Source organism: Brachycentrus maculatus, unplaced genomic scaffold (assembly GCF_059751285.1).
Source record: "Brachycentrus maculatus isolate JH-2025_06_01 unplaced genomic scaffold, ASM5975128v1 h1tg000220l, whole genome shotgun sequence".
NCBI lineage: Eukaryota > Metazoa > Arthropoda > Insecta > Trichoptera > Brachycentridae > Brachycentrus > Brachycentrus maculatus.
This window is the reverse complement of record NW_028280971.1, coordinates 793,133-819,618: the sequence shown is the minus strand read 5'-3', so window position 1 is coordinate 819,618 and position 26,486 is coordinate 793,133. Positions and strand designations below refer to the sequence as shown.

Below are 26,486 nucleotides of genomic sequence, written 5' to 3'. Positions count from 1 at the left end.
AAGCCCAGTAAAGGCGCAGTTTCCATATTCTCATATCGATCTGATTCTTTATCTATTCATTATCAATTTAATCAAAGAAAATAACGTTAAAGAAGGATTTACCTACAATATGCCAATAAAATAAATTTAGCCCACCCGAAATATTGTTGACTCTAGAAACCGTCAAAGCGTTGATTAAAATATATTACGTTATTCGAAGCATGAAACTATAAGCATAACAAACAACTCGAGACTCAGAAATATGATATCACAAGTAGAAACTACATGTAAATTAGTTGCTATAATATTTCAGTTGTCATAACAAACATTGCTAATTAATGTAGCGGCTACAAGCGGGATTTGGTTACAAAATTTACATACAAAACTATGTTTATAACTTAGAAAGCTTCTATTCCAATCTAAGAAAACTTTTAAACTTTGAGTCTTTGAAATGTCAAAAAAATATAAAACGATGTGAAAAAAATACTAATTGATAGGGAAAATTTTGGTAGTATGTTGTTGGTTTCGTTTCTTTGTGTAATCAATCGACGGCCCCTATGTAAAGTACTCTATCTGCAAATCTGTTACTTTACAGGAGAGAGCTTGGAAGATTTTTTCAACGTATTTTTATTTATTGATTAACGGTTTTATCTGAAATTCCAAACTAGTATTATACATTAAAAAACACGATAAAATAATCTATAAAATCTTTTAAAAACTTTATGCTTTATCAAAATTAAGTAGTGAGCGTTTAAGGGTTCAGTTCATTTCGAAAATTCTATGTAGATAGCGTCTCATACGCCTGAAAACTAGGCGTAATTTATTTTGTATATATTTTTTTTGTTTATATTTGTAGGTAACGGTCAGTTGATAACGTACACCAAATATCTCAAAATTGACAAAAATGTAATTAGAACACTTAACGTAGGGCGCTTCGATTTGGTGATGTAATCTGAGATTGGGATGATTACAATGAATATTTTTTTTACATTTTTCTGACATCTCAACATAGATAAATAAGATTATGAAAATCTGGATATTTACAAGGTTTATCTGGTTAGTGATTACTTTACACACGTGCAACATTCACCATTCTACCCATGATTGACAACCACACTACTCAAATTTTTGTAACTCATACATATATCTTTTATCTCATGACACTATTCATATGAGTTCACTAGAACCATCAATGTTGGACTGATAAAGCTTTTATTAGTAGACACCCTTTTATTTGGTTGTATACAAGATCCGATCCTAAAATTCTTTTAACATACTGGAAAACACCAGAAACATCATCTTCAATTCATCTGCAGCTGATAATTACTACTTATTTCAATATTTTTTAAATATTTTAATAATGGTCATCATTTTTTGTTATAATATTTTGAAACTTTTTTGATAAAAATGTCTACTTGTATTTAAGAATTGTATTTTTATCTCAATAATAATAGAACCTTTATACTATTTACAAAATAATGATGTTACTTGACCTATGATTGTTTTATTAAAATGTTATTTATAATACATTGTTTTCAAATACAAATGCTCGTTTGTCTATTTTAATTAATTTTTTATTTGAAAAAAAGAATAATTATGTCATTATTTGATTTGGCAGACACTTTGTGGTAACGTCTATCCATTTTTAACTAGTGATAGAGTGAAGGTAACCAACTAAAGGTTAAATTAATAATAAATAAATAAATAATGTTTTCTTCGTGAATTTCAAATTTTTTTAATGGAAAATCTGTACCCGATCAAATTTTACGTAGCAAAATGATTGAGAATATATTATATGTTTCGACTTTTATCGATTCCATTATATAATATTGTTCAATAAAGTAAAGCTTTTATCCAGAAATTGAGGCCAAAAGTAAATACTAAAAATGTATAAGTCAAATCCTTTGATAACACTGCGTAATGGCTTTGAAAAAAACATGCCTAATACTTCTCATATTGTAGGAAAGCTCGTTGTTTGGAAATTTGAGTAGGGTAGAATGGGGTCAGTTGGAACATATTTTAGAAAATTGCTGAGATTATTTTAAAAACAATTCGTTTAGAAATGCACTTTACGTACAGCCAGAATATCTAGACCATTTAAGTTGTTATAGGGGATGATACCGCCCCTCTGTGGACGCTGGAGAGATATTATATTACAACATTTTGAGTGTGTCTAAATACTTGTTCACAAAATCTGGATTATCTCCAATTACAGGAGTTATTTTCATATTATTTTTTGACATCTCATCAAAGATGAAGAAGAATATGGAAGTATGGGCATTTACGGGGCTGACGACCGTCATAAGCTGGTTTAAATGATCACTTTACACACGTGTAACATTGTGTATATAGAATTTCCAAGAATTTGAGTGGTGTGGTTGTCAATAATGGGTAGAATTGGTGAATGTTACACGTCTGTAAAGTGATCACTTAAACCAGCCTATGACGGTCGTCAGCCCCGTAAATGCCCATACTTCCATATTCTTCTTCATCTTTGATGAGATGTCAAAAAATAATATTATATTATATACTATAGGACACTCTCCTTATCATTCATCGTTCACTTTATGTAATACCACTTTTAAAAAGTGAACGATGAATGATAAAGAGAGTGTTATATTACCTGATCACAATGTTCATAATGCTTTTAATATACAAAATACATACTATAGGCGCAGGAACACAGAACGGAAGGCTGGGTGAGCAATATATTTGTTTTCCTCATTTACCTCTATAAGGGGACATTCTAGAGATTTCGTTACCTATATCCATGAAATTTATTAACAATGAGTGCTTGAATAAAAAGTATTGCGAACCCAGGATCCATATCGTAAAATTGTTTTTGATTCATACATCAAATCATAATAGAGATATCATTATCTGACTTGGTATCAGTTGGTAATAGAATCAGAAGAAGATCAAAGAAAACATGATCAAATATTTTAAAAACTTGAAAGTGGTCAGTCAGGGTATGTATGAGGGGAGATGCATGAATATGGAAGAGGAAAATATTGTTTTCAGAGGCAGATTGATTGATGTAGAGTCTATTTTTAATTTTAGTTCTACTAATGAATTAAAATTATTCATCTTTATGCAGCTGAAAAAGAGTCCCCCAGAACATGGATGGTAGATTTAGAAGAAGAAAAAATGTTCTACTTGGTAAATACCACTACTTCTGAAAATCTATTGTGACACGTATTTCGATGTATTCCTCGTCATTTTCAAACACTTTATGTGAAGCTAAGTCTAAATTTTCGAGTTGTGTCCTTGGGACGTTAAAAATAATACGGAATGCATCAAAACACGTGTCACAATAGATATTAAGAAATAGTGATTTTTACCGAGTAAAATTTTATTTGAATAAGAATATATATGTATGTATAACCAAAACGTGACTCTTAAATCAAATAATTAATGTATAATTCCGATATATAATATTATAACTATTTTTCGAGAGATTCGTTGTACCCCCTTAAAAATCTATTGATCAATGATAATTCACAAAATTATTTACTAAGTTTAGGGGGATCTGTATGAACTGTTTCGGCCTACAGAATACATACATCAATTCAAGCATATGTGAATTCAGCAAATAAGTGTCATTTCGCACTCTCCCCTTTCCAAGACACAAGTGGCGAGTAAGGAAGTTTAGTCACGTCATTGTTGGACTTAACGCGTCATCCTGTAGAAATTGATGGCTGCTCATATAACTTTAATGGAAGTTATAAGTGATGGGACATCGTGGAAATTCGCGTAACTTTGGGACACTTCGATCTTTTCTTCAAATTATCATTCGCGCTACCTAAATGACAAATTGGCTCAGTAGACTAAGCGAGAAAGTTATTTAAGCGTGTACTTAATAATGTGATTATTATTATTTGACATTTAAAGTTATCATAGTTTTAAAACGTCACAATTAAAAAAAAACATTATTGATTTAGCATTAACTTTGTGGAATGACACGTTGAATGATTATTAAAAATTACTTGTGTTTAATTTTTCGTGGTGTAACGGTTAGTATGTTCAGTTAGCTACCGTGCTGGAGATCCTGGGCTCAAATCCCAGGGGGAGGGGTGAAAATAAATATTAGTTTTTTTACACTGTAATATTTATTTAATATTCACCTGGACTGGTCCCCGAAGCGCAGGAGTAACCTTGTCTTCACGTCATTAACAAACAAGATAACACTTTGTCAATATAGTACAGTGCCCTATGCACCATTGGGTGAGGATAAGGGTTAGTTTAATTTTTAATAATCAACGTGTCAACAATAAGACCACTTATTGACTTTTATTTCATTACACACGACCTGTTTCGAAGACTGCAGATGTTTTCATCGACAGGTGATCACAAAAATAAGTGAACAAAAAATTATTCACGTATTAGTACAGGTGGTTCGAGAGTCATGGAAAGAGGGGAAGAAATAGATACTAAAAAAATACTAAAAAAATATATTGTTTTTAAACTAATTACGTAAGTTAACACATTTGTTTTACTCGAGTGTGCATATATTTGTAAATGTGTAAATATGCATGCATGTGTGTATTTAAATATACATAAAAATATGATGAATTTATTTTCTGATATAAACAAACAAGCCTTTTAAGACAGAAGTAGCAATTCATATTCAAAATTTTAAATTGTGTGTGTATAAAACTTTGAACACGTATAAGTATGTCAGTTAGTTTTACTATGGAACAACGTATGTACCAAAAATAAATAAATAAATATTTTTAAGTAAGTCTTCAAAGCTTTCAGTACCTTTATTGGTTAATAAAAATATTAAAAAATACATCCGTAAGAATGAAAGAGAAAAAATTCTACTTTGCACAGCTTTTGTTTTGGATATAAAAAAAACTCTTGCTTGGCGTATCATTGATGCTTAAAATCATTTGTTAATTTTTATATTTTATAAAGTTTATTATCAATTTAGGCGGCAGGAATACAATCTGCGATTTCAGTTTCGTAGTCGGAATTCAACCTAATGTCTAGAGCTAACTTGTTTCTCTCTCAACCATTTAGACACTTTATATTAAACCGTCTACCATATCAGAAATACTTTGAGAAGTAGAGTCAGCAATTCATTTCTTTGGAGAACCTTCGGTGTCACGTTTTCTTTAAGATCTACTAAATAAAATTCCCGTATTCTGCAATGCTTGAAATCTTAAGAATGAACAAATGCTTGCTACGACTTTCTTTTGTCATCTATTCTCAGTCATCAGTACGAGAGTAATCTGTACATAACATGGTCCCAATATGATCCACAGCACACAATAAGATCGGAAACATAATACGGACGACATATTATGTTTTCGGGAAAATTGTTAAAGGAAACGTCAAAAATGTACATGGTATTTCTATAAATACACAAATAAAATAAATAAAATGACCAAATGCCAACATTTTTTAAAACTATGGCCCCGTTTATTCCCCTCCCTACAGATATCCATCTCATCCTGGCCAGCAGGAACCCAATTATGTACAGACTTTTAGTTGTTTTTTTATTTTAAATTGAGTGGAATAAATTTATAGTTTAATACTAAGTCTATCATATTTTATAATTAAGAACAATATTCAATTAACTTGACATTGGCAAAAGCAATGTATTTCATGTGCAACGCCATTCCATATTAAAAAAAAAATAAAATATAAGCATTATGAAATTTACAATACAAAAGTATTTATATTTAATATTAATTTGCAAAATTAATTGGTATTGTTGTATCTTAGTTTAACAAATAGCAATATCGATAGAAAGATTAGCATTATCGATACAATTAAGGAAAGTGTGTTGAGATGGTTTGAACATGTGGAACAAATGATCGAGGAAAGAACGGTAAAACAAATTTATGAAGCATATGTAGACGAAAAAATTAGCAGAGGAAAACCGAAATAAACTTGGTATGATCAGTTATCTCAAATACTTGAATGCAGTCAGGTCAGCAGGCAAAATAATCGGCGAGTGTGAATGTGGAAAAGGCAAACAATGTTTAACAAGACAGAGTGGGATTGCGTTCTATTTTCTCCGCGTACCCCAGCTGGGAAGCGGAGTGATGGTAAGCTAGTTAGTTGAGATACTACTAAAAATATTGCATTTCTATTTTATTTATTGATTCGGCATTCCCTTTATGGTAAGACATTATGAAAGTTAAAAAGAAAAACACATTTCAGTTTACAGTTTCGGAAGCTATACTTCCATCTTCAGATCTGAAGATGGAAGCATAGCTTCCGAAACTAGTTGTCATACAATAAACTCAAGTGGTTAAAAAACAAGTGTTTTTCATATTATTTTTTGACATCTCATCAAATATGAAGAAGAATATGGAAGTCTGGGCATTTACGGGGCTGACGATCGTCATAGGCTGGTTTAAGTGATCACTTTATATACGTGTAACATTCACCAATTCTACCCATTATTGACAACCACACTACTCAAAGTTATATTTATATGAACCAATTTTGAAACATTGTTCTTCAATCACTAGAACTTCACTAGAGAAATCTATTGGTGAGATGAAAAGAAGTTTTTAATTGAGCAGAAACTCTTTTCATAGTATCTTCATATTTATAAGATGTCAAAAAATAATACGAAAATACTCCTATAATCCAGATTTGTGAACAAGTATTTGGACACATTCAAAATGTTGTAAAGTGTTATTCATTTTAAATTACATTTTAAGTCATTTAAATCAAACGTATGTTTTTGTACTCCTATATGCATAAATATGGAGCAAATAACTAAAGCATTGCAACGAGTAGCCGGCTGTACCGAGTTTGAAATAAATAAAAAGTGATGTCGAATTATCTGGGTTACAACCATTTTTATATTTGTACGTTAAATTGACATTTTGACAAATATACAAATGCACAGATTATGGAACAGACAACGCCATGGTTTATTTAAGATAATAAATCGCATATATCGTTCACTCCATTAAACAACGTCATATATCAAAAATCTTCAAATTTCAATTGTGCATGTTTTCGGAGAGCCCAGAAAATGTACTACATATACCCCAGCAAAAGACATATTTTTAACTTTATTTTAATATTTACTCGCTACAGGGCAGAAAGCGCTGTTTTTGCATTTTTAAGAAAAGGTAGTGTTTATTATTTTTTTAAATATACTAAATATTTTTCAAATGGAGAAAAAAACCTTCAGGTTTTACCTAAAAAGATCTGTTGCGCAGTAAAAAGTTCAATAAGTGGCTTGATATTTTAATACATTTCATTATATTCTCAAATTTTAATAACGATCTCCTGAAAAATCAAGTTTTTTTTATATATAACGTTGTTGAAAGAAGTTAGCGATATATCGTTTTCATTAAAAACGGGTAGCTTATCATAAAAACGAATTCAAAATTATACGAGCACAAAAATATCAAACAACAAACTCAATGATTTCACAAATTTATTTGAATGTCACTTTGTAGTTGATCTCGAATCAATATCTAAGTATATTTTATTAAAATTTTACGTATCCGAATGCATTGAAACACGTGTCATAATTGATTTTAAAAATAGTGGTATTTACGAAGAAAAAAAAAATGTTTAATTATTAAAATCAATTTCCGTTTGTTGATTTTACAAAAACTAGAGAATCTAACGATTTAATTGTTTTTATATAAAATTTTGAAAGGAGTGAGCGAAATATGGATTACTCCGCTTTTTTTTTACATTTTCGTCATCTCAACAAAGATGAAAAATCTTCCTCATCTATTTTGTCAATTAGTACTGCTTGAATCCTCGCAATTTTTTTGCAATCATTCATTAGGAGTTTAAAGTGACGATATATTTTTTTTAATGTCCCAACATTTTAAAAGAAAGTCAATAAATAAGGCTGATATATACTCGTACCTCGGGTGTCTCCGTAAGAGTCCAGGAGTAAGAATTCCGCAGGGCCGAAGTTATACAGTGACGGTGAAGTTTGTACATTAGAACTCAGTGTACCCCGGAACGGACAATTTACGCGAGAAGTTCAGTAATTGGTTCTGGTTCCGCCTTCCGGTGGACACTTGGCGGCAAAACGAGAAACTTCCGGATCCGGCCAGGATGATACAAGATAAGGTCCTTTTCTGCGCGGTGAGAACTTACTTACGACTTCAATAAAAGAAGTGAACTAGTATTGATTCTTTATATAAGATTAGGTCCTTATATCGAAGATACCTCACATTTTGTATTTATTAATTTATTTATCTTCGAAATTGTGAAGTAAAATACATCATTATTACAATATTTTAAGTGTTTCGAAATATTTCACAAATCTGGGTTTTTTGGGTCCATATTTTCAGGTATCTCTCAGCATGTAAAAAATTTCCGTTTAGGATCTTGCATACATCTAGATAAAAGGGATTCTGCTAAATAAAATCTTTCTCAGTCCAAATAGATGGCACTAGTGAACTTCCATGTACAGTGTCATGAGATCAGTGATATATTGAGGCGGTCCAAAAAAAATTGACAGGAAAAGAAGGTGTGAAAAATACATCACAAATACCCAGACTAAATGAATTTCGCAATTGGTGAAAATCGAACCCGCAACGCCAGTTTCACAACCATGCGTCTACCCAACAATGCTGTGGTGCCTATTTTAAAAAAATATTAAAATTAAAATTAAAACAGAACATTAATGAATAAAAGAAAAAAAACAGTGTACTTAAAGAAAAGTTATGTGAATTTTATAATAGTATGAAACATTTTCATATTTAAATACAAAAAAATATATAAGTTTTGAACCGATATTTCTTGGTGGAGCTTAATTTTAAATACTAAAACAAGCTTTTTCCACATTTTTTTTGACCAGTGTTTAATCGTTATCGAGTAAAAATATTAATAAATTAAGGTTAAGTATTATACTTAAATAATAAAACATGAACAAATTGTACGACCTATTTCTCCCCCATTACAATTTGTAAGTAAAAGGTATGTATAATACAAGTTGGTACTGAATATGAATCGTGTTATATATGTGTCGCCTTATTTCAAAATCCGCCAGATCCAATCATATAAGATTTTAAAATAAATGCTCTATCGGAATACCAATTACCGGTTTTATTGTTTAAAATATTTATATACTTGAAAACCCTGCTAAAAAATACGTTGTATTTCAAATTCCGCTATATTCATGAAACTTGCCCTCTGACCCATATCGGCCAATCAAAGAGCGGGGATAGGTCAAAAATTAAGATGACGTCATTATCGGTTTGTGTCTCATGTTTTTTTACGCGGAAAAAAATGGAAAAATTCTCTATTTTACAATATTTTATCTAAAGATAGACAAATCTTTGAAACATAAATGTTACCCGTAGAATTTTGTGTTTTTTTGTAAAATCAACCTACATGGATCTGTCGGATTTTGAAAGTAGGCGACACATATATACTTCATGTGTTATTATACTTATTTGAATGGAAGATAATCTACCTTCATAAATTGAATGAAGTCAATCGATTCTCACAGTAAATAATTCGACAAGCAACGTATTATACACTTCCAAGCGAAGCTTTTAAAATTCTTGTTTGACTGTTATTCCTTTTATACCTGTAGATATCCGAGTAGAGACATGAGTACGTGCCTTCCATAATAAAATGTGTTTTAGGCAAAATTTGCTTGATTTGTATACTTAAGAGACTGATTTGAATAAATTTGATTTCGTTTTACGATGGTTTTTAAATTTGTTTAGAATATAAATTCACTGTTTAGTGTCAGGTAAATTAAGAAGTGTTTTTATTTCACGACACGTTCTTATTAGCGACTGTTTCTCTCATCTTTAGATCCGTTTATAACTTGAAAAATAAATATTTTTTCTTATTTTAACATTGTTAGTAAAAATCATTGGTTTCCTAGTCTAAATTAAAAACACTGTTTGATATGAAGTGATATTTCTATCGAAATGCAAGTAAATGGTTGGAGTATGTACTTTGTTTTAAAAAAAACTCATATATATAAGTGCAAATTGTTTCCTACCCACTGCACTATCTACACTTTATGACATATAATAAATCACTACATAGCCAATATTTTCTGCATTTTAGTAAGATATTTTTACTAGACTAGAGGTTGACTGTAATATTGATATCTCAACATAGATGAAAAAGAATACGGAAGTCTGAATATTTACAGGGCTCACGATCTGTCTTAGGGTGGTTTAAGGATTAGAAATCTATAAGACCTGCATAACACTGATCATGACATACGACACAAAAACAAGAGCTGACACAGCGAGAACAAAAAGCCTTCAAGAACAACCGAAATGAAGACTCAACGACCCATTTTAGGCCTAACACTGCGCGATTTATTAAGAAACTCTGAAATAAGACAAATTTGCTTCGACAAATGTCGAAGATGTTGTGCGATGGGGAAGAGTAAGAAGACGTTTCTGGAGATATAATATGTGAAGAGCAAGTTCGGATCGAGTAGTGAGAATGGCAGCAGACAGCAGCATAAGGGGTAACAGACCTCCAGGAAGACCACCTAAGCAATGGAAAGACAGCTGGAATTCCACCTTCCAGGAGTGGATTCCGAGAATAACAGGACACAATCCTAGCTAATGAAGAAGAATAAGACAATTATGTTTTTCTATAAAGTTGATCCCAAATCAATAAGTAAAGCCAAACATTATAATAATTTCGATATTCTGGAATATATGTCTGCGTGGGTTCTCGAACTGAGAAAACGATCAAGTGGAATTCTGGGAAAGTTTATAAACATTCCGCATAGGATACATGTATCGATCCTAGTGGCACTTTGAGATACTGAAGAAACTTTGCAAAGAAATACCATATCGGTAAAATTGAAAATCTTGAGGCGAAACCAATCCCGTAAACTTTCTCGCCAAAGCTGTTTTTAAAATATCCTGATGAAATATTGCGAACAATCGCAGTTGGAAGCTTACCTCCCTTAATGCCTCGGGTCTTGATAAATAATATTACGTAAATTTTTTTCTTAAAAATTAACCAAAAAAATAATCCTGATACCAGTGAATATTTTTTTTAATAACCAGTTCAAACTCTATAGTAGAGGCTTGTTTTAGGTATATTTTAGGTTAATATGTAAATTTCATATCATATACTAAATTGTCAACTGAACCATAAATATGACTATAAAAATTTGAGTTTTTTGAATTTTTTACAATAGTATTTACAGAGCAACTTGTAGGGAAACGAAAATTAAAAGTTGCATTGGGAAAGGATCTCATACATTACTTGTATTACTAAAATAATAAAACCCTAATAAAGTTCTCGTACAAAGTAAAAGCTCTATTTTATTCTAATTCAACTTAACCATAGATTGTGTCAAGATCTAACACTTGAAAGATCGTGTCATTTACAGGATATATACCTACACAAATACCGAAATTTGAACAGTATGATTGTCAATCATGGGTAGAATGGTGAATGTTACTAGTGTATAAAGTAATCACCTAAATCAGCCTATGTTGTTCGTAAGCCCCGTAAATACCCAGACTTCAATATTTTTCGTCATTTTTGTTGGAAGATCAATAAAATCTAATATTTTAAGATCCTTTTTATACATTAAATGTTTCTTCTTACATTTTGCATATAAATGCAAAGTGATGCGGAAATAAGTATAAACATTCTAACTTTCCATTTGAAGTTTATTTTAATATATTTCAAAATGATGCAATATCATATAAAGATTAGTATAAAAATGATATCCTTTCATCGGATTTCATTCTTACATTTTCCAAAAAGATACAGTGTGATGTAGAGAACTTTTTAATTTTTCATCAAAAGTTTGTTTTAAAAATTTTCAAATAGTTGAAGTGTGATGTAGAGATGAGTATTAACATTAGAACCTTTCATTGAATGTTTGTTTTAACATTTGTCAAAAAGATGTACCTAACATGATGTAGGGATTAGTTAAACATTCTAACTTTTCATCAAAAGCTTGTTCTAAAAACTTTCAAAAAGTTGAAGTGTGATGTAGAGATGAGTCTAAACATTAGAACCTTTCATCGAATGTTTGTTTTAACATTTGTCAAAAAGATGTACCTTACATGATGTAGGGATTAGTTAAATATTCCAACTTTTCATCAAAAGTTTGTTCTAAAATTTTGCAAAAGTTGCAGTGTGATGTAAAGATGAGGATAAACATTCGAACCTTTCATTGAATGTTTGTTCTAATATTTTTCAAAAAGGAGCAATGTGATGTGAAGATGAGTACAAACGTTCAAATTTTTCATCAAATGTTTGTTCTAACATTTAAAAAAATTGGAGTGTGATGTAGGGATTAGTTAAACATTAGGAGCAGTTTGATGTGTAGATGAGTTAAAACATACTAACCTTTCATCGTCAATGTTTTTCCATCAACGAGAACAAATTCTCCCTTCGCGTTGCCTTCTGCATCCCCCATAGTAGAGATCATTATATCTCCGCTCGCCAGGCAGTGGCTGGTGTGGGGGGTGGAACAGTTCAAGGCTTTCATCTCCTTGCCGTCAATCACCTGGAAAATAATTTCCAAAAACATTTCAAAGGTAAATAAACACCATCGATCTACCGAATGCCTCCGCGAAAGTAGATATTAGATAATATTTATCTAACTAACTAACCAACGCGCCAGTTTTGTTTCATCACCAAGTTAAGAGAAAAGGATGGCACTCCATAAAATTTATAAAATAAATGATACTCAAATTTTGTTTTTTACCACTTTTATTATTAGTACTTTTAATCACGTTTTTTATATTATTCACAGATACTTTGTGGCACATTTTATAAACTTTATAAAATAAAACAATTTTGTTGTAACCAATTTTTATTGGTACACTTTTTCCAACCGGTTTCAACAAGAACCTTGTCATCCTCAGGGTTTATGTACTATTTCTAAAACATTGAAATACTCATAGTTAGGTTATAGTTAATTACCCTTAACTATAACCTAACTACGAGTATTATTTATTTAATAATGTTTAAGCAAAAAACATCAAAGAAACGCCATTTTATACAACATTTTGAGTGTGTTCAAATTCTTATTCACAAACGTGGATTTCTTCACTTGGGTAGTGAATGTTTCGCGTGTATAAAGTGATCACTTATTTGACCTATGATACGTCGTAAGCTCTGTAAGTACATTTCTAAAAAATATCCTATAAATGAAAACGCGCTTACATGCAACGTTGTGTAAAAAATCAGAGCAATGGATGAATCAATATATAGATATTTAAAATATTGAAGCAACGAAAATTCTCATTTTTATTTCAACAGATAAACTAGAGAATTTATTTGCATTTCATTTTCAAATAAACATAGGGTGGGATTATAAAATGGGCAACCACTGTATATATATATACATGTTCTTATACATTGTATAATAGTATTATGCATATATCAAATAGACACGCGATAGACTAAAAATGTTTGTAAAATTTTCGATGAAAACCTTTTAAGGACATCGGAAAACCTTTACCTCGAGGTGCGTGAAATAACTGATTCACCATCAATCAATCACGACTTATTTACCCTTCCGCAGCATGGCAGCCATCAATCATTTATATGGAAAAAATCAGGAATACCTTCCTTTTAAATCCAAGTGTCGATCAAATATCTATCATGTGCCTAAATTTGATAAATTTGTTATTAACTTGATAAGATATTCTTGACATTAAAGAATTCTTAGTTGGAAATAAGTATTTACTTTTTTTTATTTTCCACTGTACGTCAAATAAATAAATTAAGTTTATATTATTATTTTTTTGACATCTCATTAAAGATGAAGAAAAATACGGCAGAAAAAATGTACCAATTAAAAAAATATTAAAAACAAAGTTGTTTTATTTATTAAGTTTATAAAATGTGCCACAAAGTATCTGCGAAAATACTTAAGAAAAAAAAACACTTATTTATATAAATATTTTTTTTAATTGAATCAAAATACATATTTAATGTGTATAAACTAAGTCAAAACATCTATCGACGGGTGAATCATGGATCTTCCTAAGGGTGAAAAATCCAGTTTCTGATAATAATAAAAAATACTGAAAAACTACAGCGGGAGTTGCTTAAGAAAATCTACACCAAGTATGTATCCGCATGATCTAGAAAAATATCTCTTTGGAGCATTCCAAATGTAACAGATTATTCCAAATCCTGAGCAGATTTACTGTAGTAAAACGATCTGTATCTAAAACCCAATTACGATATTTTACTAGCAAAGGATCAAATATAGAGCCGGATTTATCTGTAGAAGTATCGAGAAGTGTATAGTTTATATATCGCTCGCTCATTTCAACAACGTCATATATCAAAAATCGTCAATTTTCAGTTGTGCATGTTTTTGGAATGCCCAGAAAATGAACTATATCCTAGCCAATGCGGTTTATTTTAAATTAATATTTACCCACTACAGGGCAGAAAGTGCTGTTTTTGCATTTTGAGAACAGGTACCTATTGTTTAATTATTTTTTTTTAATTTACTAAATATTTTTCAAAATGAGAAAAAAACAATCAGGTTTTACTTAAAAATACAGTATAAAGTTGTACAGTAAAAAGTTCAATAAGTGGCTTGATTTTTATTTTATTTTAATACATTGTATTATATTTTTATACTTGAAAAACGATCTCCTGAAAAATCAAGTTTTTTTGATATATGACGTTGTTGAAAGGAGTAGCGATATGCGAACCTGATGAAGTTTGGGTATATCCAAATAGTTCAGAGGCCTAAGTTTTTTTCACTTTGGATTTTTTTTTATATTTTGATATCTCAACATAGATGAAAAAGAATGTGGAAGTCATGGTATTTAAATGGCTCATAACCTTTCACTTAACCCGGCAATGACAGGTCAAAAGCTCTGTAAATACCCAGACATTTATATTCTTCTTCATTTATGTTGAGAGTGAAGAAACCGAATTAAATAATCTGGTCAAATTATAAGGTGCACAAAAATTTAAAATCATGTTTTCAGGCGTCTCCCGATCTTGCATACATCTTAATAAAAAGGTCATTGCTTAATAAAAAAAATCTCAAATCAACCTTGGATGGCTCCAGCGAACTCAAACCAAATAATTATGAGGTTAATGATATAAGTATGAGTTCCAAAAATTTTAATAATGTGTTTGTCAATAATGAGTAGAATTATAAATGTTACACGTGTATAAAGTGATCACTATACCACCCCATGACAAGCTCTGTCAATACCCAGACTTCCATATTCTTCATCGTCTATTTTGTGATGGCAAAATTTCAAAATATTTTCACCGTGAACATATTTTTTCGATTGTACCCGTATGTATTTGTTTTCAATACGTATATCGTAGTCGTACAGGAGAAAGTGACCAACTACCAAAACGTAAAATGCAAGAGGGCCATTTAAGTCACTTTTGCTTAGCAAGAAAATAACCACCAATGCTACACAGTTAGTAATTTTTAACGAATCAATATAGGTATTCCAAGTTTAAAATCCTTTGAGATTTTTTCAGGGCAATATTAAGCTAGTAAGATATCAAATAGTCAATGGTCACGTTTTTGTAAAACAATGCACTTGGTCACTTTCTCCTGTATGACTACGATATACTTAAATACAAACGTTGATATACAAGGATATTTCCTTTGTAGATGTTTTAACCTTATTCGTAAAAAAATCCGACAAAATTTGTAACATAAAGCAAACGAAAATGAATAAATAAAATCGTTAACATTATTACCTATTTCAGGAAAGATGTTTTCCTTGGCAACATGCTTCCAAAGGATAACCAAGCCAACCTAAATCATTTTATCTTAATATCAAATAAAAATAGCCAAAAGCGACATCAAAAAGGACACGAAAAATTGAATTAGGAGAGCAGATGTACCGTGATCCTGTCTCGATTCTTCATGCGAAGCTGACGGGATCAAAGGAGATTTCTTTGCACACGATTTTGACTCGGGAACCGCACATGTGACAAAAAATTGCTCATTCACGTATAAGATAAATTTACCTTCTCACCGTTCCAAGAAAAGGAAAAAGTATATATATTTATGTGTATATATATATATATATATATATAAATATATATATATATATATATATATATATATATATATATATATATATATATATATATATATATATATTGTATATATATATATATATATATATATATATATATTGTATATATATATATATATATATATATATATATATATATATATATATATATATATATATATATATATATATATATATATATATATATATATATATATATATGTATATATATATATATATATATATATATATATTGTATATATATATATATATATATATATATATATATATATATATATATATATATATATATATATATAAATATATATATACATATATATATACATATATATATATATATATATATATATATATATATATATATATATATATATATATATATATATATATATATATATATATATATATATATATATATATATATTATATATATATATATATATATATATATATATATATATATATATATATATGTATACAATAAATATATATATACATATGCGTTTATGTGTGTTACATGTACATATTGTTGTTGTCGTTAATTCAAGGATATTTAATAATACTTTGTAGTTTTAATCAAAATATGACGTCTAACTAAATATTGTACATTCCACTCAGTTAAGCTGAAATAAAGATTATTATTATTCGTGTTGTTTCACATTATCCAACACAATTTTCTTTTTTTCATCGATTTATTTGACAATTACTCTGTGGTAATATCTTTAATTTTTTATTTGATTTTCAATGGGTAAATAAAACTAATTCTTTAAATCTGTTATGACTAGTGTTTCGATAAATTCTGCAATATTTATGCGATGTTTGAAAATAATCCGAAATAGTAATATTCATCAATTAAGAATAATTGAAAGTCACATCTTTATTCGTGGGGTAATGTGTATTTATTATAATTTAAATTACGTTGCAATGCGTAAACTGATCCGTGAAATGCTTCCAAATGGCCAGTAAACATTAATGATCATAAAGAAAATTCATAAAATAAAATACTGTTTCTACTAAGTATTTTTTGATAAGAACGTATTACCTCAAAAATTAACCGCTTGTTTCATCAACCTGATAGTGTCCGATCACTTAGTTGTTTAAAAAATATACGTTTGAAGATATAACACCTAAATTTTCAAACAGTGACAAGTTAAAATAAAATGATAAAAAAATTCATAAAAAAACAAACGGAAAACATTTGCTGAAATCATTTTATTGATACCTTTGTGTTTGCATTTTTTAGTAATTTAGTTTTGGTATGGGTATTCAACCCATACCAAAACTAAATTACGAATTTTGAAAGCAGAAAACGTAAGCAGAAAACGCTCATATGCTGCAGACTAAGGCTTTTGTTTGAAATACGAAGAAATCATTTATTATACATATATAGGTCAAAGAATCTGGAACTTACACTGAGATATTACTGTATAATCTATAACTTTTTTTACTAAAACTAACATAACACTAATCCCTTTCACTTTTTTAACTAAACACTAATCCCTTTCACTGCCTATACTGGGGTACTTCTAGGAAATTTGGTGATGGACTTACAATCTCGTATTTATTTTGATTGGCAGCGACAGGTGTTCTGAAAGCTTTTAAACGTAAATTCTCAGTAAAATCGGGATACAATTTTATATTGTTTCACATTTTCAATAAATTTCACAACTTAGTTCAACAAAAAAATTGCTTTGCAAGAGCAGATCTGTCAGGAAGCCTAGATGCTTCTGTATCAGATCTGGGCATGAGATGGGACAGCTTTCAATATGTATAATCTATTACTGTGGTTAGGTTCGGTAAGGTCATGAATATAATACTGAAATATTTTTGGTAATCAGAATTAAATGCACGTAGCCCGCATTTCTCACCATCAATAGTAATTAGTCAATGTATGCAAAGCCAGGAAATTGAATTCATGTATCTTAATAAGCACTTAACAATATCTATGTAGGCATTACTCGGGTATAATTAAATTATCCTGGTTAACTGCGGAGTAGGACCTAATATGACGTAAACAAGGCCAATCAATCAGACTATTGAACAGGTATTACGGCACACAGCTGATTAAGTGCTGGTTAATGCAGTAAAGCTCTCTTCCGACAAAGGCCATAGATTACCTGCCCCAGAACGGATAATCCAAAAGCTTGTTAATTGCTATCGTTTGATTTTAGATTAAACTTTTTAAGTACAGACAACAGTCGAGAGGAATTGGCGAATCAAAATTCTATGGGGCTGTAGGATTGTATTGCTATTTGTTGACAATTTTAATGTAATTTATATGAATACAGGTGTTTCAACTTAAAATGTAACACGTATAGCTATTTCGTATGAAAGAAAATAGAAGTCTGATAATTGCAGAGCTGACGACATCAAAATCAATGTTTCACTCGACAGCTTGATAGATATTTAAGCAATTGTTTTTTTTTAACTGTCGTCTTTATACAATAATACCATAAAATACCGAGGCATTTATTTTTCATTTCAAAATATTTAAATCGTAAAATTTTAAAATTATTATTTTAAAAAATATTCTCCGGATCTACGGTCAAATATATCGATACCTGATCCAATGGTTAAACGGTGCATGTCATCGTATGCTATTTATCTCCATGATAAATATTATTTAATTCACTCTAACTAGTACGCGCTACAACTGTTCGGAAGAGAAACAGAAGCTATGAACTGCATTCTTCCAAATATTTACGCCATGATTTGCGCAGTTAATCTATGAACATGCCACTTACGTCGCGTCGTTTATGGCAAACTCCGTATTATTGTGGCACACAATATTTCTTTGAGTAGGACTGGGGTTTTTTAAATTTATCCTTTTGGAGTATGCGTAATTTTTAACTACCTCGGGCAAGGAAATGTCGCGTTTTTTTACCGTTTATTTATACAATTCAAACAATACACGATGAACAATGAACTGCTTGTACTGTTTAAAAGCTAATCTCAAATTTTGTGAAATATACTTCGATTTGATGTAGAGTTATCTGTATCCATCATTGCATCTACACAAATTAAAGAGATGACGTGTGAATACGTCGACAACTAAAATGTTAAAATAATTTCAAAAAATCGTGCATAACTTAATAATATTAGTGATTTGATTTGAGTTTTGAAACATTGCAATTAATTAAAGGTATTATATTATAGTTCTGCAAGCAAAACTTTAGCGCATAACATAATTAACTTATTGCGGTTGATGCAGTCCATTTAGCTCTTAGATTTGTGGTCCAAGTTTGCAACCACTTACCACTAAGAACCACCAGAACGCGACTGGTTAATTCACTAGTGGAATATTACAAACCTTGTGCTTCGTCATTAAACAAAGTACCTACCTACAAAACTACTCGTGTAATTCAACCTGAAACAAGTATTTTAAAACTAGACGGATTTGTTGACCTTAGACAAACGAACTTATAACGAAATTTTGGGTTTTTATCTTTTCACTCAAAAATTACAGAATACATGGCTCACTCCTTTCAACAACGTCCTATGTAAAAAAACATTATTTTTCAGGAGATCGTTTTTATAGTTTAAAAATATAATAAAATGTATTAAAAATAAATATCAAGTCACTTATTAAACTTTTCACTGTGCAACAGATCTTTTTAGGTAAAACCTGAATGTTTTTTCTCCATTTGAAAAATATTCAGTACATTTCAAAAAAGAGTTGAACAATACCTTCTTCAAAATGCAAAAACAACACTTTCTGCCCTGTAGCGGGTAAATATTGAGTTTAAAATATGCCTCTTTTGCTGGGATATGGTACATTTTCTGGGCATTCCGAAAACATGCACAACTGAAAATTGACGATTTTTGATTTATGACGTTCTTGAAAGAAGTGAACGATATGTACTTCTAACGATTTCACTTCAACATGGAAAAAATAACCCCATTCCACCTTAAAAGCAGAATTGTAATTTTTAAATAATACATCAACAAAAATATAGTGCATAGCGATACTAATGTTATTAAGTCTTTTGCGAAATGTAAAAAAGGCACTTAGCACTTTTTTTTAAAAATGGTTAGTGTTCAAAAATTCAATTACTTTTTAAAATAAAAGGTTAGAATGTGTTTTGTCTTTTACAAGTTTCAGTAAATAATTCTGTAATTTAAGGTTTTTTTTCGATTATTTTAATCGATAATTCTGTAATATAAGGTCACCCTCTTGACTAACTGTCATAAATTACATTTTTTGTGGTATTTGAGTATTCTCAATAAGATTAGTTCCTTTATTTTTCACCGTTTATTTATTTATTTTCCCCACCTTATGGAATACAATATAAAATTAAAACAATTCTATGATACCACTTTTTTGAGTTTTTTAATGTAAAGGCAAAGAATTACAGATGTTCTCGTCAATTAGTGAAAACACAGAAAGTTTGTATATTCACCTGTACATGAGAGCATTTGTAGTTCTTGAAACCAGTGGTGTTGAAATTTAAAAAAGTGGTTTTATACAAGTGTTTTATTCGTATACATAAAAACAAGACTTAAATAAATAACTTAAAAAATCGTTTCTTTGATTTTCAAAACAACACAAGTATATTGGTTTCTTAAGTTATAACAGAATATTTAAACTTGACAATAAAAAAATTCTAGTGACAAGTTTCTAAACGCAGGTTTTACGAAAAGATATTATTATTTCCAATGTATAAGTGCTACCGTGAATATTTATTTCTTCAAAAAAAAGAAGAAAACATATGTATAAAAAAAAATTGTTATGTTTATATATTATTTATTATATGTTCCAAATTTTCAAGAATTTTCGTATGGATTTTAAAAATGAAAGCAAAAATCAAACAATAAAAGGCTTGAAGGATTTTCTTTGCAGATTAAGGCTTTTAATCGCCTTATAATTCATAACAAAATCCCCCATTAAATGGCACTTTCCTTTGTGCATATTGTCTTCAGTGGTATTTCCGTTTTATGGTTTCATTGTCTTTACACCGCTCATTCCCTACAACGTCACCCTCACCCTAGGCCGTTGAAGGACTACCAACCCCAAAGTCAAGTCATCCCCTAAATTAAATTCCAGAAAAATCATTAAGATCTCACATTTTTTGGCTAGCGGAAAAGCTTAACTGAAATGAATAGAAAACGCTGAGAACAATGATGTTTTATCTTTATATTACTAACTTGAATTTCAAAAAGCAGACGTTTTAATGGAAGAAATCACTAAGCTCAGATTTGTTACGGCTTTATTTAAAGAAAATGACGTTTGAATAATTATGTCTTGGCTGAAATTTTAAATTAAGAGGTCATTTTTCCTGTGACATATAACGCTCTAAAATAAAACTAAATAAAGAGTGCCATACCACTTTGTCTTTGAAAACAATCGTCGTTTCTTCCACATTTATGCATTTCTTCATATTTACCAGCTGATCATTTCAACTCCTTACCTGACCACTTTTAAGAATTTGAAATATTTTATTATATTTATTTTTTTTTCATTTGAAAAATACCTTTTAATCTTACCTTTCGCTTATTTTTTTATTGAAAATTTTTACAATTAGCTTTATACAATAATGTGTAATTTTTTATATCGTATCCCACGCAGAGTATCTATAGATTGTTACAGAAGCATCTAGATTTCCTGACAAAGAGAGGTCTGCAAAGCAATTTTATTTTATGAACGTTGTGAAAATTATTAAAGAATATTTTTTGGTTATTAAATTTTAACTTATTTTCGTAAAGATCAATGAAGGAATAATCTTGATATTTGATATTTAAGACAATAATAAATATTACTTCATTAATTAATTCGGAAGACACTTAATGGATATTAGATGTTAATCTATTCATATTCAATTAAATATTTATTTGATAAATACCACTGTTTTTTTAATCTAGCGTGAAGCGTATTTCAATGCATTTTGCATAATTTTTACAATAGATTTTAAGAAATAGTGGTACGAGTATTTACCAAGTAAAACTTAACTTATATGGTAAATATACTTTGTAAATAGCCCCACAAGCACTTTATTTTTTTCAAAGTGAAAATGTCCGTTAAAAAGCAAGTATAAAGAACAAAAATTGAATTTTAAACATCGTGTCAGAAAATTGAGTTTCCCGGAAAAGCGACAGAGTATAAAAGCATAAATTCAGCACAAAATTGAAAATAAAAAAAAGTGGCTTTTGATAAATATTGAGCAGGTCAATCCGGAAGCAAATTGATTCCATTTGAGGTAGCGTTCAGTTTAGTGGCTATTTTGTCAAAGGGAGGGAAACGCTGACAGCCTCTCTCGGTACGGGTGTTTAATGCTTCGCAAAGTGACAGCATTAAATGGATAAATGCGATGGCCATTAAAAATGTAATGACCATTTAAATGTTTTGGCATATAAAAAATCATGAAGTATCTGAGACGAAAATCAATAATTTATAGAATATACAGAATGGGTAGAATGGTGAATGTTACACGTGTTAAAAGTGATCACTTCAACCAGCTTATGATAAATCATAAGTCTTGGTACTCTGATTTCCGTTTTTTTCTTCATCTTCGTTGAGATGTTAAAAAATTTAGTAAATTACATCTGAGTCTGGAGATCATCAAGATTTACGAACAAGTATATGAATACACCAAAAAAAATGTTTCACGTAAGACTTTTACAAAATAATAATAAAAAAGACAACTTTCTTAATTTTATCTTTAATGATCATTATCTCGGCTTAGTATTCTCTCCTTATTTCACAATTTAAACATCTAACATATATTGTTTTCCCGCACCGTGAGGTTAAAAAATGTAAAATTAACTCCGAAGTGGAGTATTCCAGATTTGTAATTAAGAATTCGGACACACTCAAAAGTTAGAGTTATTGTAATAACTTGTCAAATTATAAGCTCCATAAAAATTGAAACTCATGAGTGGTCAAGTCATGAGTCGGAATAATCGGTGTTTATGTATGCGGAGATTCATGAATGTGGAAGAGGTAAAGATTGTTCGCAAAACAGAAATTATATAAATATATATATATATATATATATATATATATATATATATATATATATATATATATATATATATATATATATATATATATATATATATATATATATATATATATATATATATATATATATATATATGTATATATATATATATATATATATATATATTATATATATATATATATATATATATATATATATATATATATATATATATATATATATATATATATATAAATAAGTTTATTCTACAAGGGCAACTTCAAACTTTTCATATTATAAAATGGTTTTACATGGCATTTTTTATCATTCAACTAGATATACCCCGTTATCAAACCAATAAAACTAATTAAGATTTTATGACCAAATTTTACCTTGGCTAATACAGGAGCCCTCGGATTGGTTGCAGTGTCCATGAAGTAGATGTTGTTGGAATGCAGACTAGGAAGAACGAGACGGTCTCTGGTAGCCGTAGGATCACCATGGCAACTGGAGCAAGTATTCCATCCGCTGTGATGGATTTCGTCACCAACTCCACCGACGTACGTGCGATGAATGATCTAAAAAAATTAAAAATATATTACATACTAAACATAAAGGGTTTAAATGTATAAAATACAAAATAGAATATATTACCCCTTTGTATGAAAAATGCCCCTACTCTTAATTCTTCTACTAATAACTGTTACTTTATATCATTAGAACCCTAACTGTTCATCATATCATTCTCCTTAAGTTTCCTCTAGCCCTTCCTCTCAACTCCTTCCCTTTTCATACTTCCTTTGCCATCGATTTTGGTAAATTTATTTCAGTTATAAAATGTTGATAAAAAATTGCAATTAATTATAACTATTATTTTTTGACATCTCATCAAAGATGAAGAAGTATATGGAAGTCTGGGCATTTACGGGGCTGGCGACCGTCATAGGCTGGTTTAAGTGATCACTTTACACACGTGTAACATTCACCAATTCTACCCATTATTGACAACCACACTACTCAAATTCTATGACGGTCGTCAGCCCCGTAAATGCCCAGACTTCCATATTCTTCTTCATCTTTGATGAGATGTCAAAAAATAATATGAAAATAACACCTGTAATTGGAGATAATCCAGATTTTGTGAACAAGTATTTGGACACACTCAAAATGTTGTAAATAATTATAACTAATTTTTGTTTTTTTTTTTATTATTATTGATTCTAATGTGCAAGCGCTACCCGTTCTTTCATTATAAACTTTACTTGTATGTATTTGTTAACGTACATATTGTATATTAACCTGATGTTTTTATCTGAGAAAACACGTGTTTTATGTGCAGTAAAAAAGTTTTTTGCGAGTTTCATGGCGTGATCGGGTCACCAAACTAGAGGTCCTCCGACGGATGAATACCAATAAGGAACTCCTACCAACCATCAAGCAGAGAAAGCTGATGTACTTCGGACACGTCATGACAAATGAAAAATATCCTCTTCTCCACCTAATCATACAAGGAAAGATTGAAGGGCGAAGAACTCAAGGAAGCCCAAGGACATCATGGCTGAAAAACCTACAATGGTTTGGCAGAAGCGCCAAATCTCTGTTCCGAGCTGCGGCATCGAAATTGAAGATGATCCCATGAAGCTGTGATGATCGCCGATCTTCGTTAGAAGTGGCACAGAAAGAAGAAAGTTTTTGACAGCAATCCCAGCGCTATTTCTCGAACGTTACAGTAACGTACGTAAAGCACAAGTCATTCAGCATTTTCAATAGTTTCTATTGCATTGTTGTTTTACAGATTTAAATGTTATTGTTGCTTCACAAGTATTGTAAAATAAACATTTATGTATTAATTGTTAAATCAAACACAGATTGTTTCAGTCTAATAAGTTTTATTTTATTGTTAAAAAACACATGTGACCATTGTTTCACCTAGTTATGGCATTTTAAACGAATGACATAACTAGGCGAAACAATTGTCACAGAATTGATTTTTATGTGTTTTATAACAATAAAATACAATTTAGTAGAATCAAAAAATCTGTGATTAATTTAACAATTAATACGTCAATTAAAATAGAGTTCTACAAATTAAACGCCAAATCGATAAATAAAATAAACATATTAAAAATTTATGTGTGTGTTTTTTTCTTCTTTTAAATTTACATTTGACCAGACTGACCCACAATTACGTGTAGCTAGGCACCAAATAAACATACGATTTGAAAAGCAAAAATATTATTTTTACTTTTCGTTAGAAACGCTGCGCTCCCACAGACCGCACTACATACATATGTAACATACATTTTCACCTTTGAAAAATTCTTATACCTTCTCAATTTATGCGTCACGCATCAATGTGTATTCTCGCATCGATGGAGTCTCATGTGTCGTTGTGGCTGACGTTTGCCATCTTTTACTGATAGTGCCAGTGACGTATATATGTACCTACATTATACAATATGTCGTATATTTAACGATATTTAACGATCGGCAAAACGTGATGTTAAACTGTAATGGTTACTACAATATAACTTATTACTATCAAAATTATAATCTAAAATAAGTAATATAATAACTTGGCAGTCACTTTAGTGTTTTTTTTATACATTTGGACTGTTCACACTCAAAATGTTGTAAATAATTATCTGGTCAAATTAAAAGCTTAAATAATAAAAAGGAAAGGGATATTTTCAGGCGTTTCTCATGTGTGTGATTATAATCCAGGATTCGGACCTCACATACTAATTAAAGAGTTTCTGCTCAATAAAAAAAAATCGTCGCACCAAGATGTCTCTAGTGATTCAAGAATATTTTTTTAAATTGTTCATATATTTATAGAACTTCCAAGAATGTGAGTAGTTTGGTTGTCAATAATGGGTATAATGAATGTTACACGTGTGTAAAGTGATCACGTAAACCAGTCTATGACGGTCGTCAGCCCCGTAAATGCCCAGACTCCATTTTCTTCTTCGTCTTTGATGAGATGTCCAAAAATAATATGAAAATAACTCCTGCAATTGGAGATAATCCAGAGTTTTTTTTTTGTTTTACGTGGTAAATATCACTAGGTATGTATGTCGACGGTTGATTAGCATTGGAAGGGACAAGGTAGAAAGTGATTGAATCAAAGTCCAGGTGTAATTATTTTATTGTAAAACCTTTAAACTTTAAATTATTGTTGTATCTCCTGTATGTAATGTATATAATCTAAAAATTAAAAAAAAAAAACTTATAAAAAATTAAAAAATAAATATAAAAATTGTATTAAAACATGTTAGTATTCGGTTCAACACAGGCCATGGCTAAAGAGTCGTAATACATATAGTAAATATATATATGAAATAAATATGTATCTATGAATGTATCTTTGTATTTATGAAATAAATAAATAAATAAAAAGTTATAAAATAAAAATAAATAAAAAACCACACATACCACAATAATGGTGTTTATAAAGTAAAATTTAAATACAATTATTAACTTCTTCAATTCAACGCATAAAATTGAAAAATTATTAAAAGCGTTTTTAGAATAATTGTTCTTTCATATGTCATTTCAAAATATGAGATGA

General features: G+C 29.8%; 1 protein-coding gene across 1 annotated transcript in view; it reads right to left on the bottom strand.

Moving 5' to 3' along the window:
• LOC148306930 (methanethiol oxidase) overlaps positions 1-26,486 on the bottom strand; it is a 223,294-nt gene that overhangs the window by 53,463 nt on the left and 143,345 nt on the right. The window contains exons 3-4 of the mRNA XM_088264185.1: positions 23,308-23,493; positions 12,280-12,439 (exon numbers count right to left, since the gene is read on the bottom strand). Coding sequence (XP_088120311.1) covers positions 12,280-12,439; positions 23,308-23,493 — 346 coding nt within the window. The remainder of the gene's footprint in view (positions 1-12,279; positions 12,440-23,307; positions 23,494-26,486) is intronic.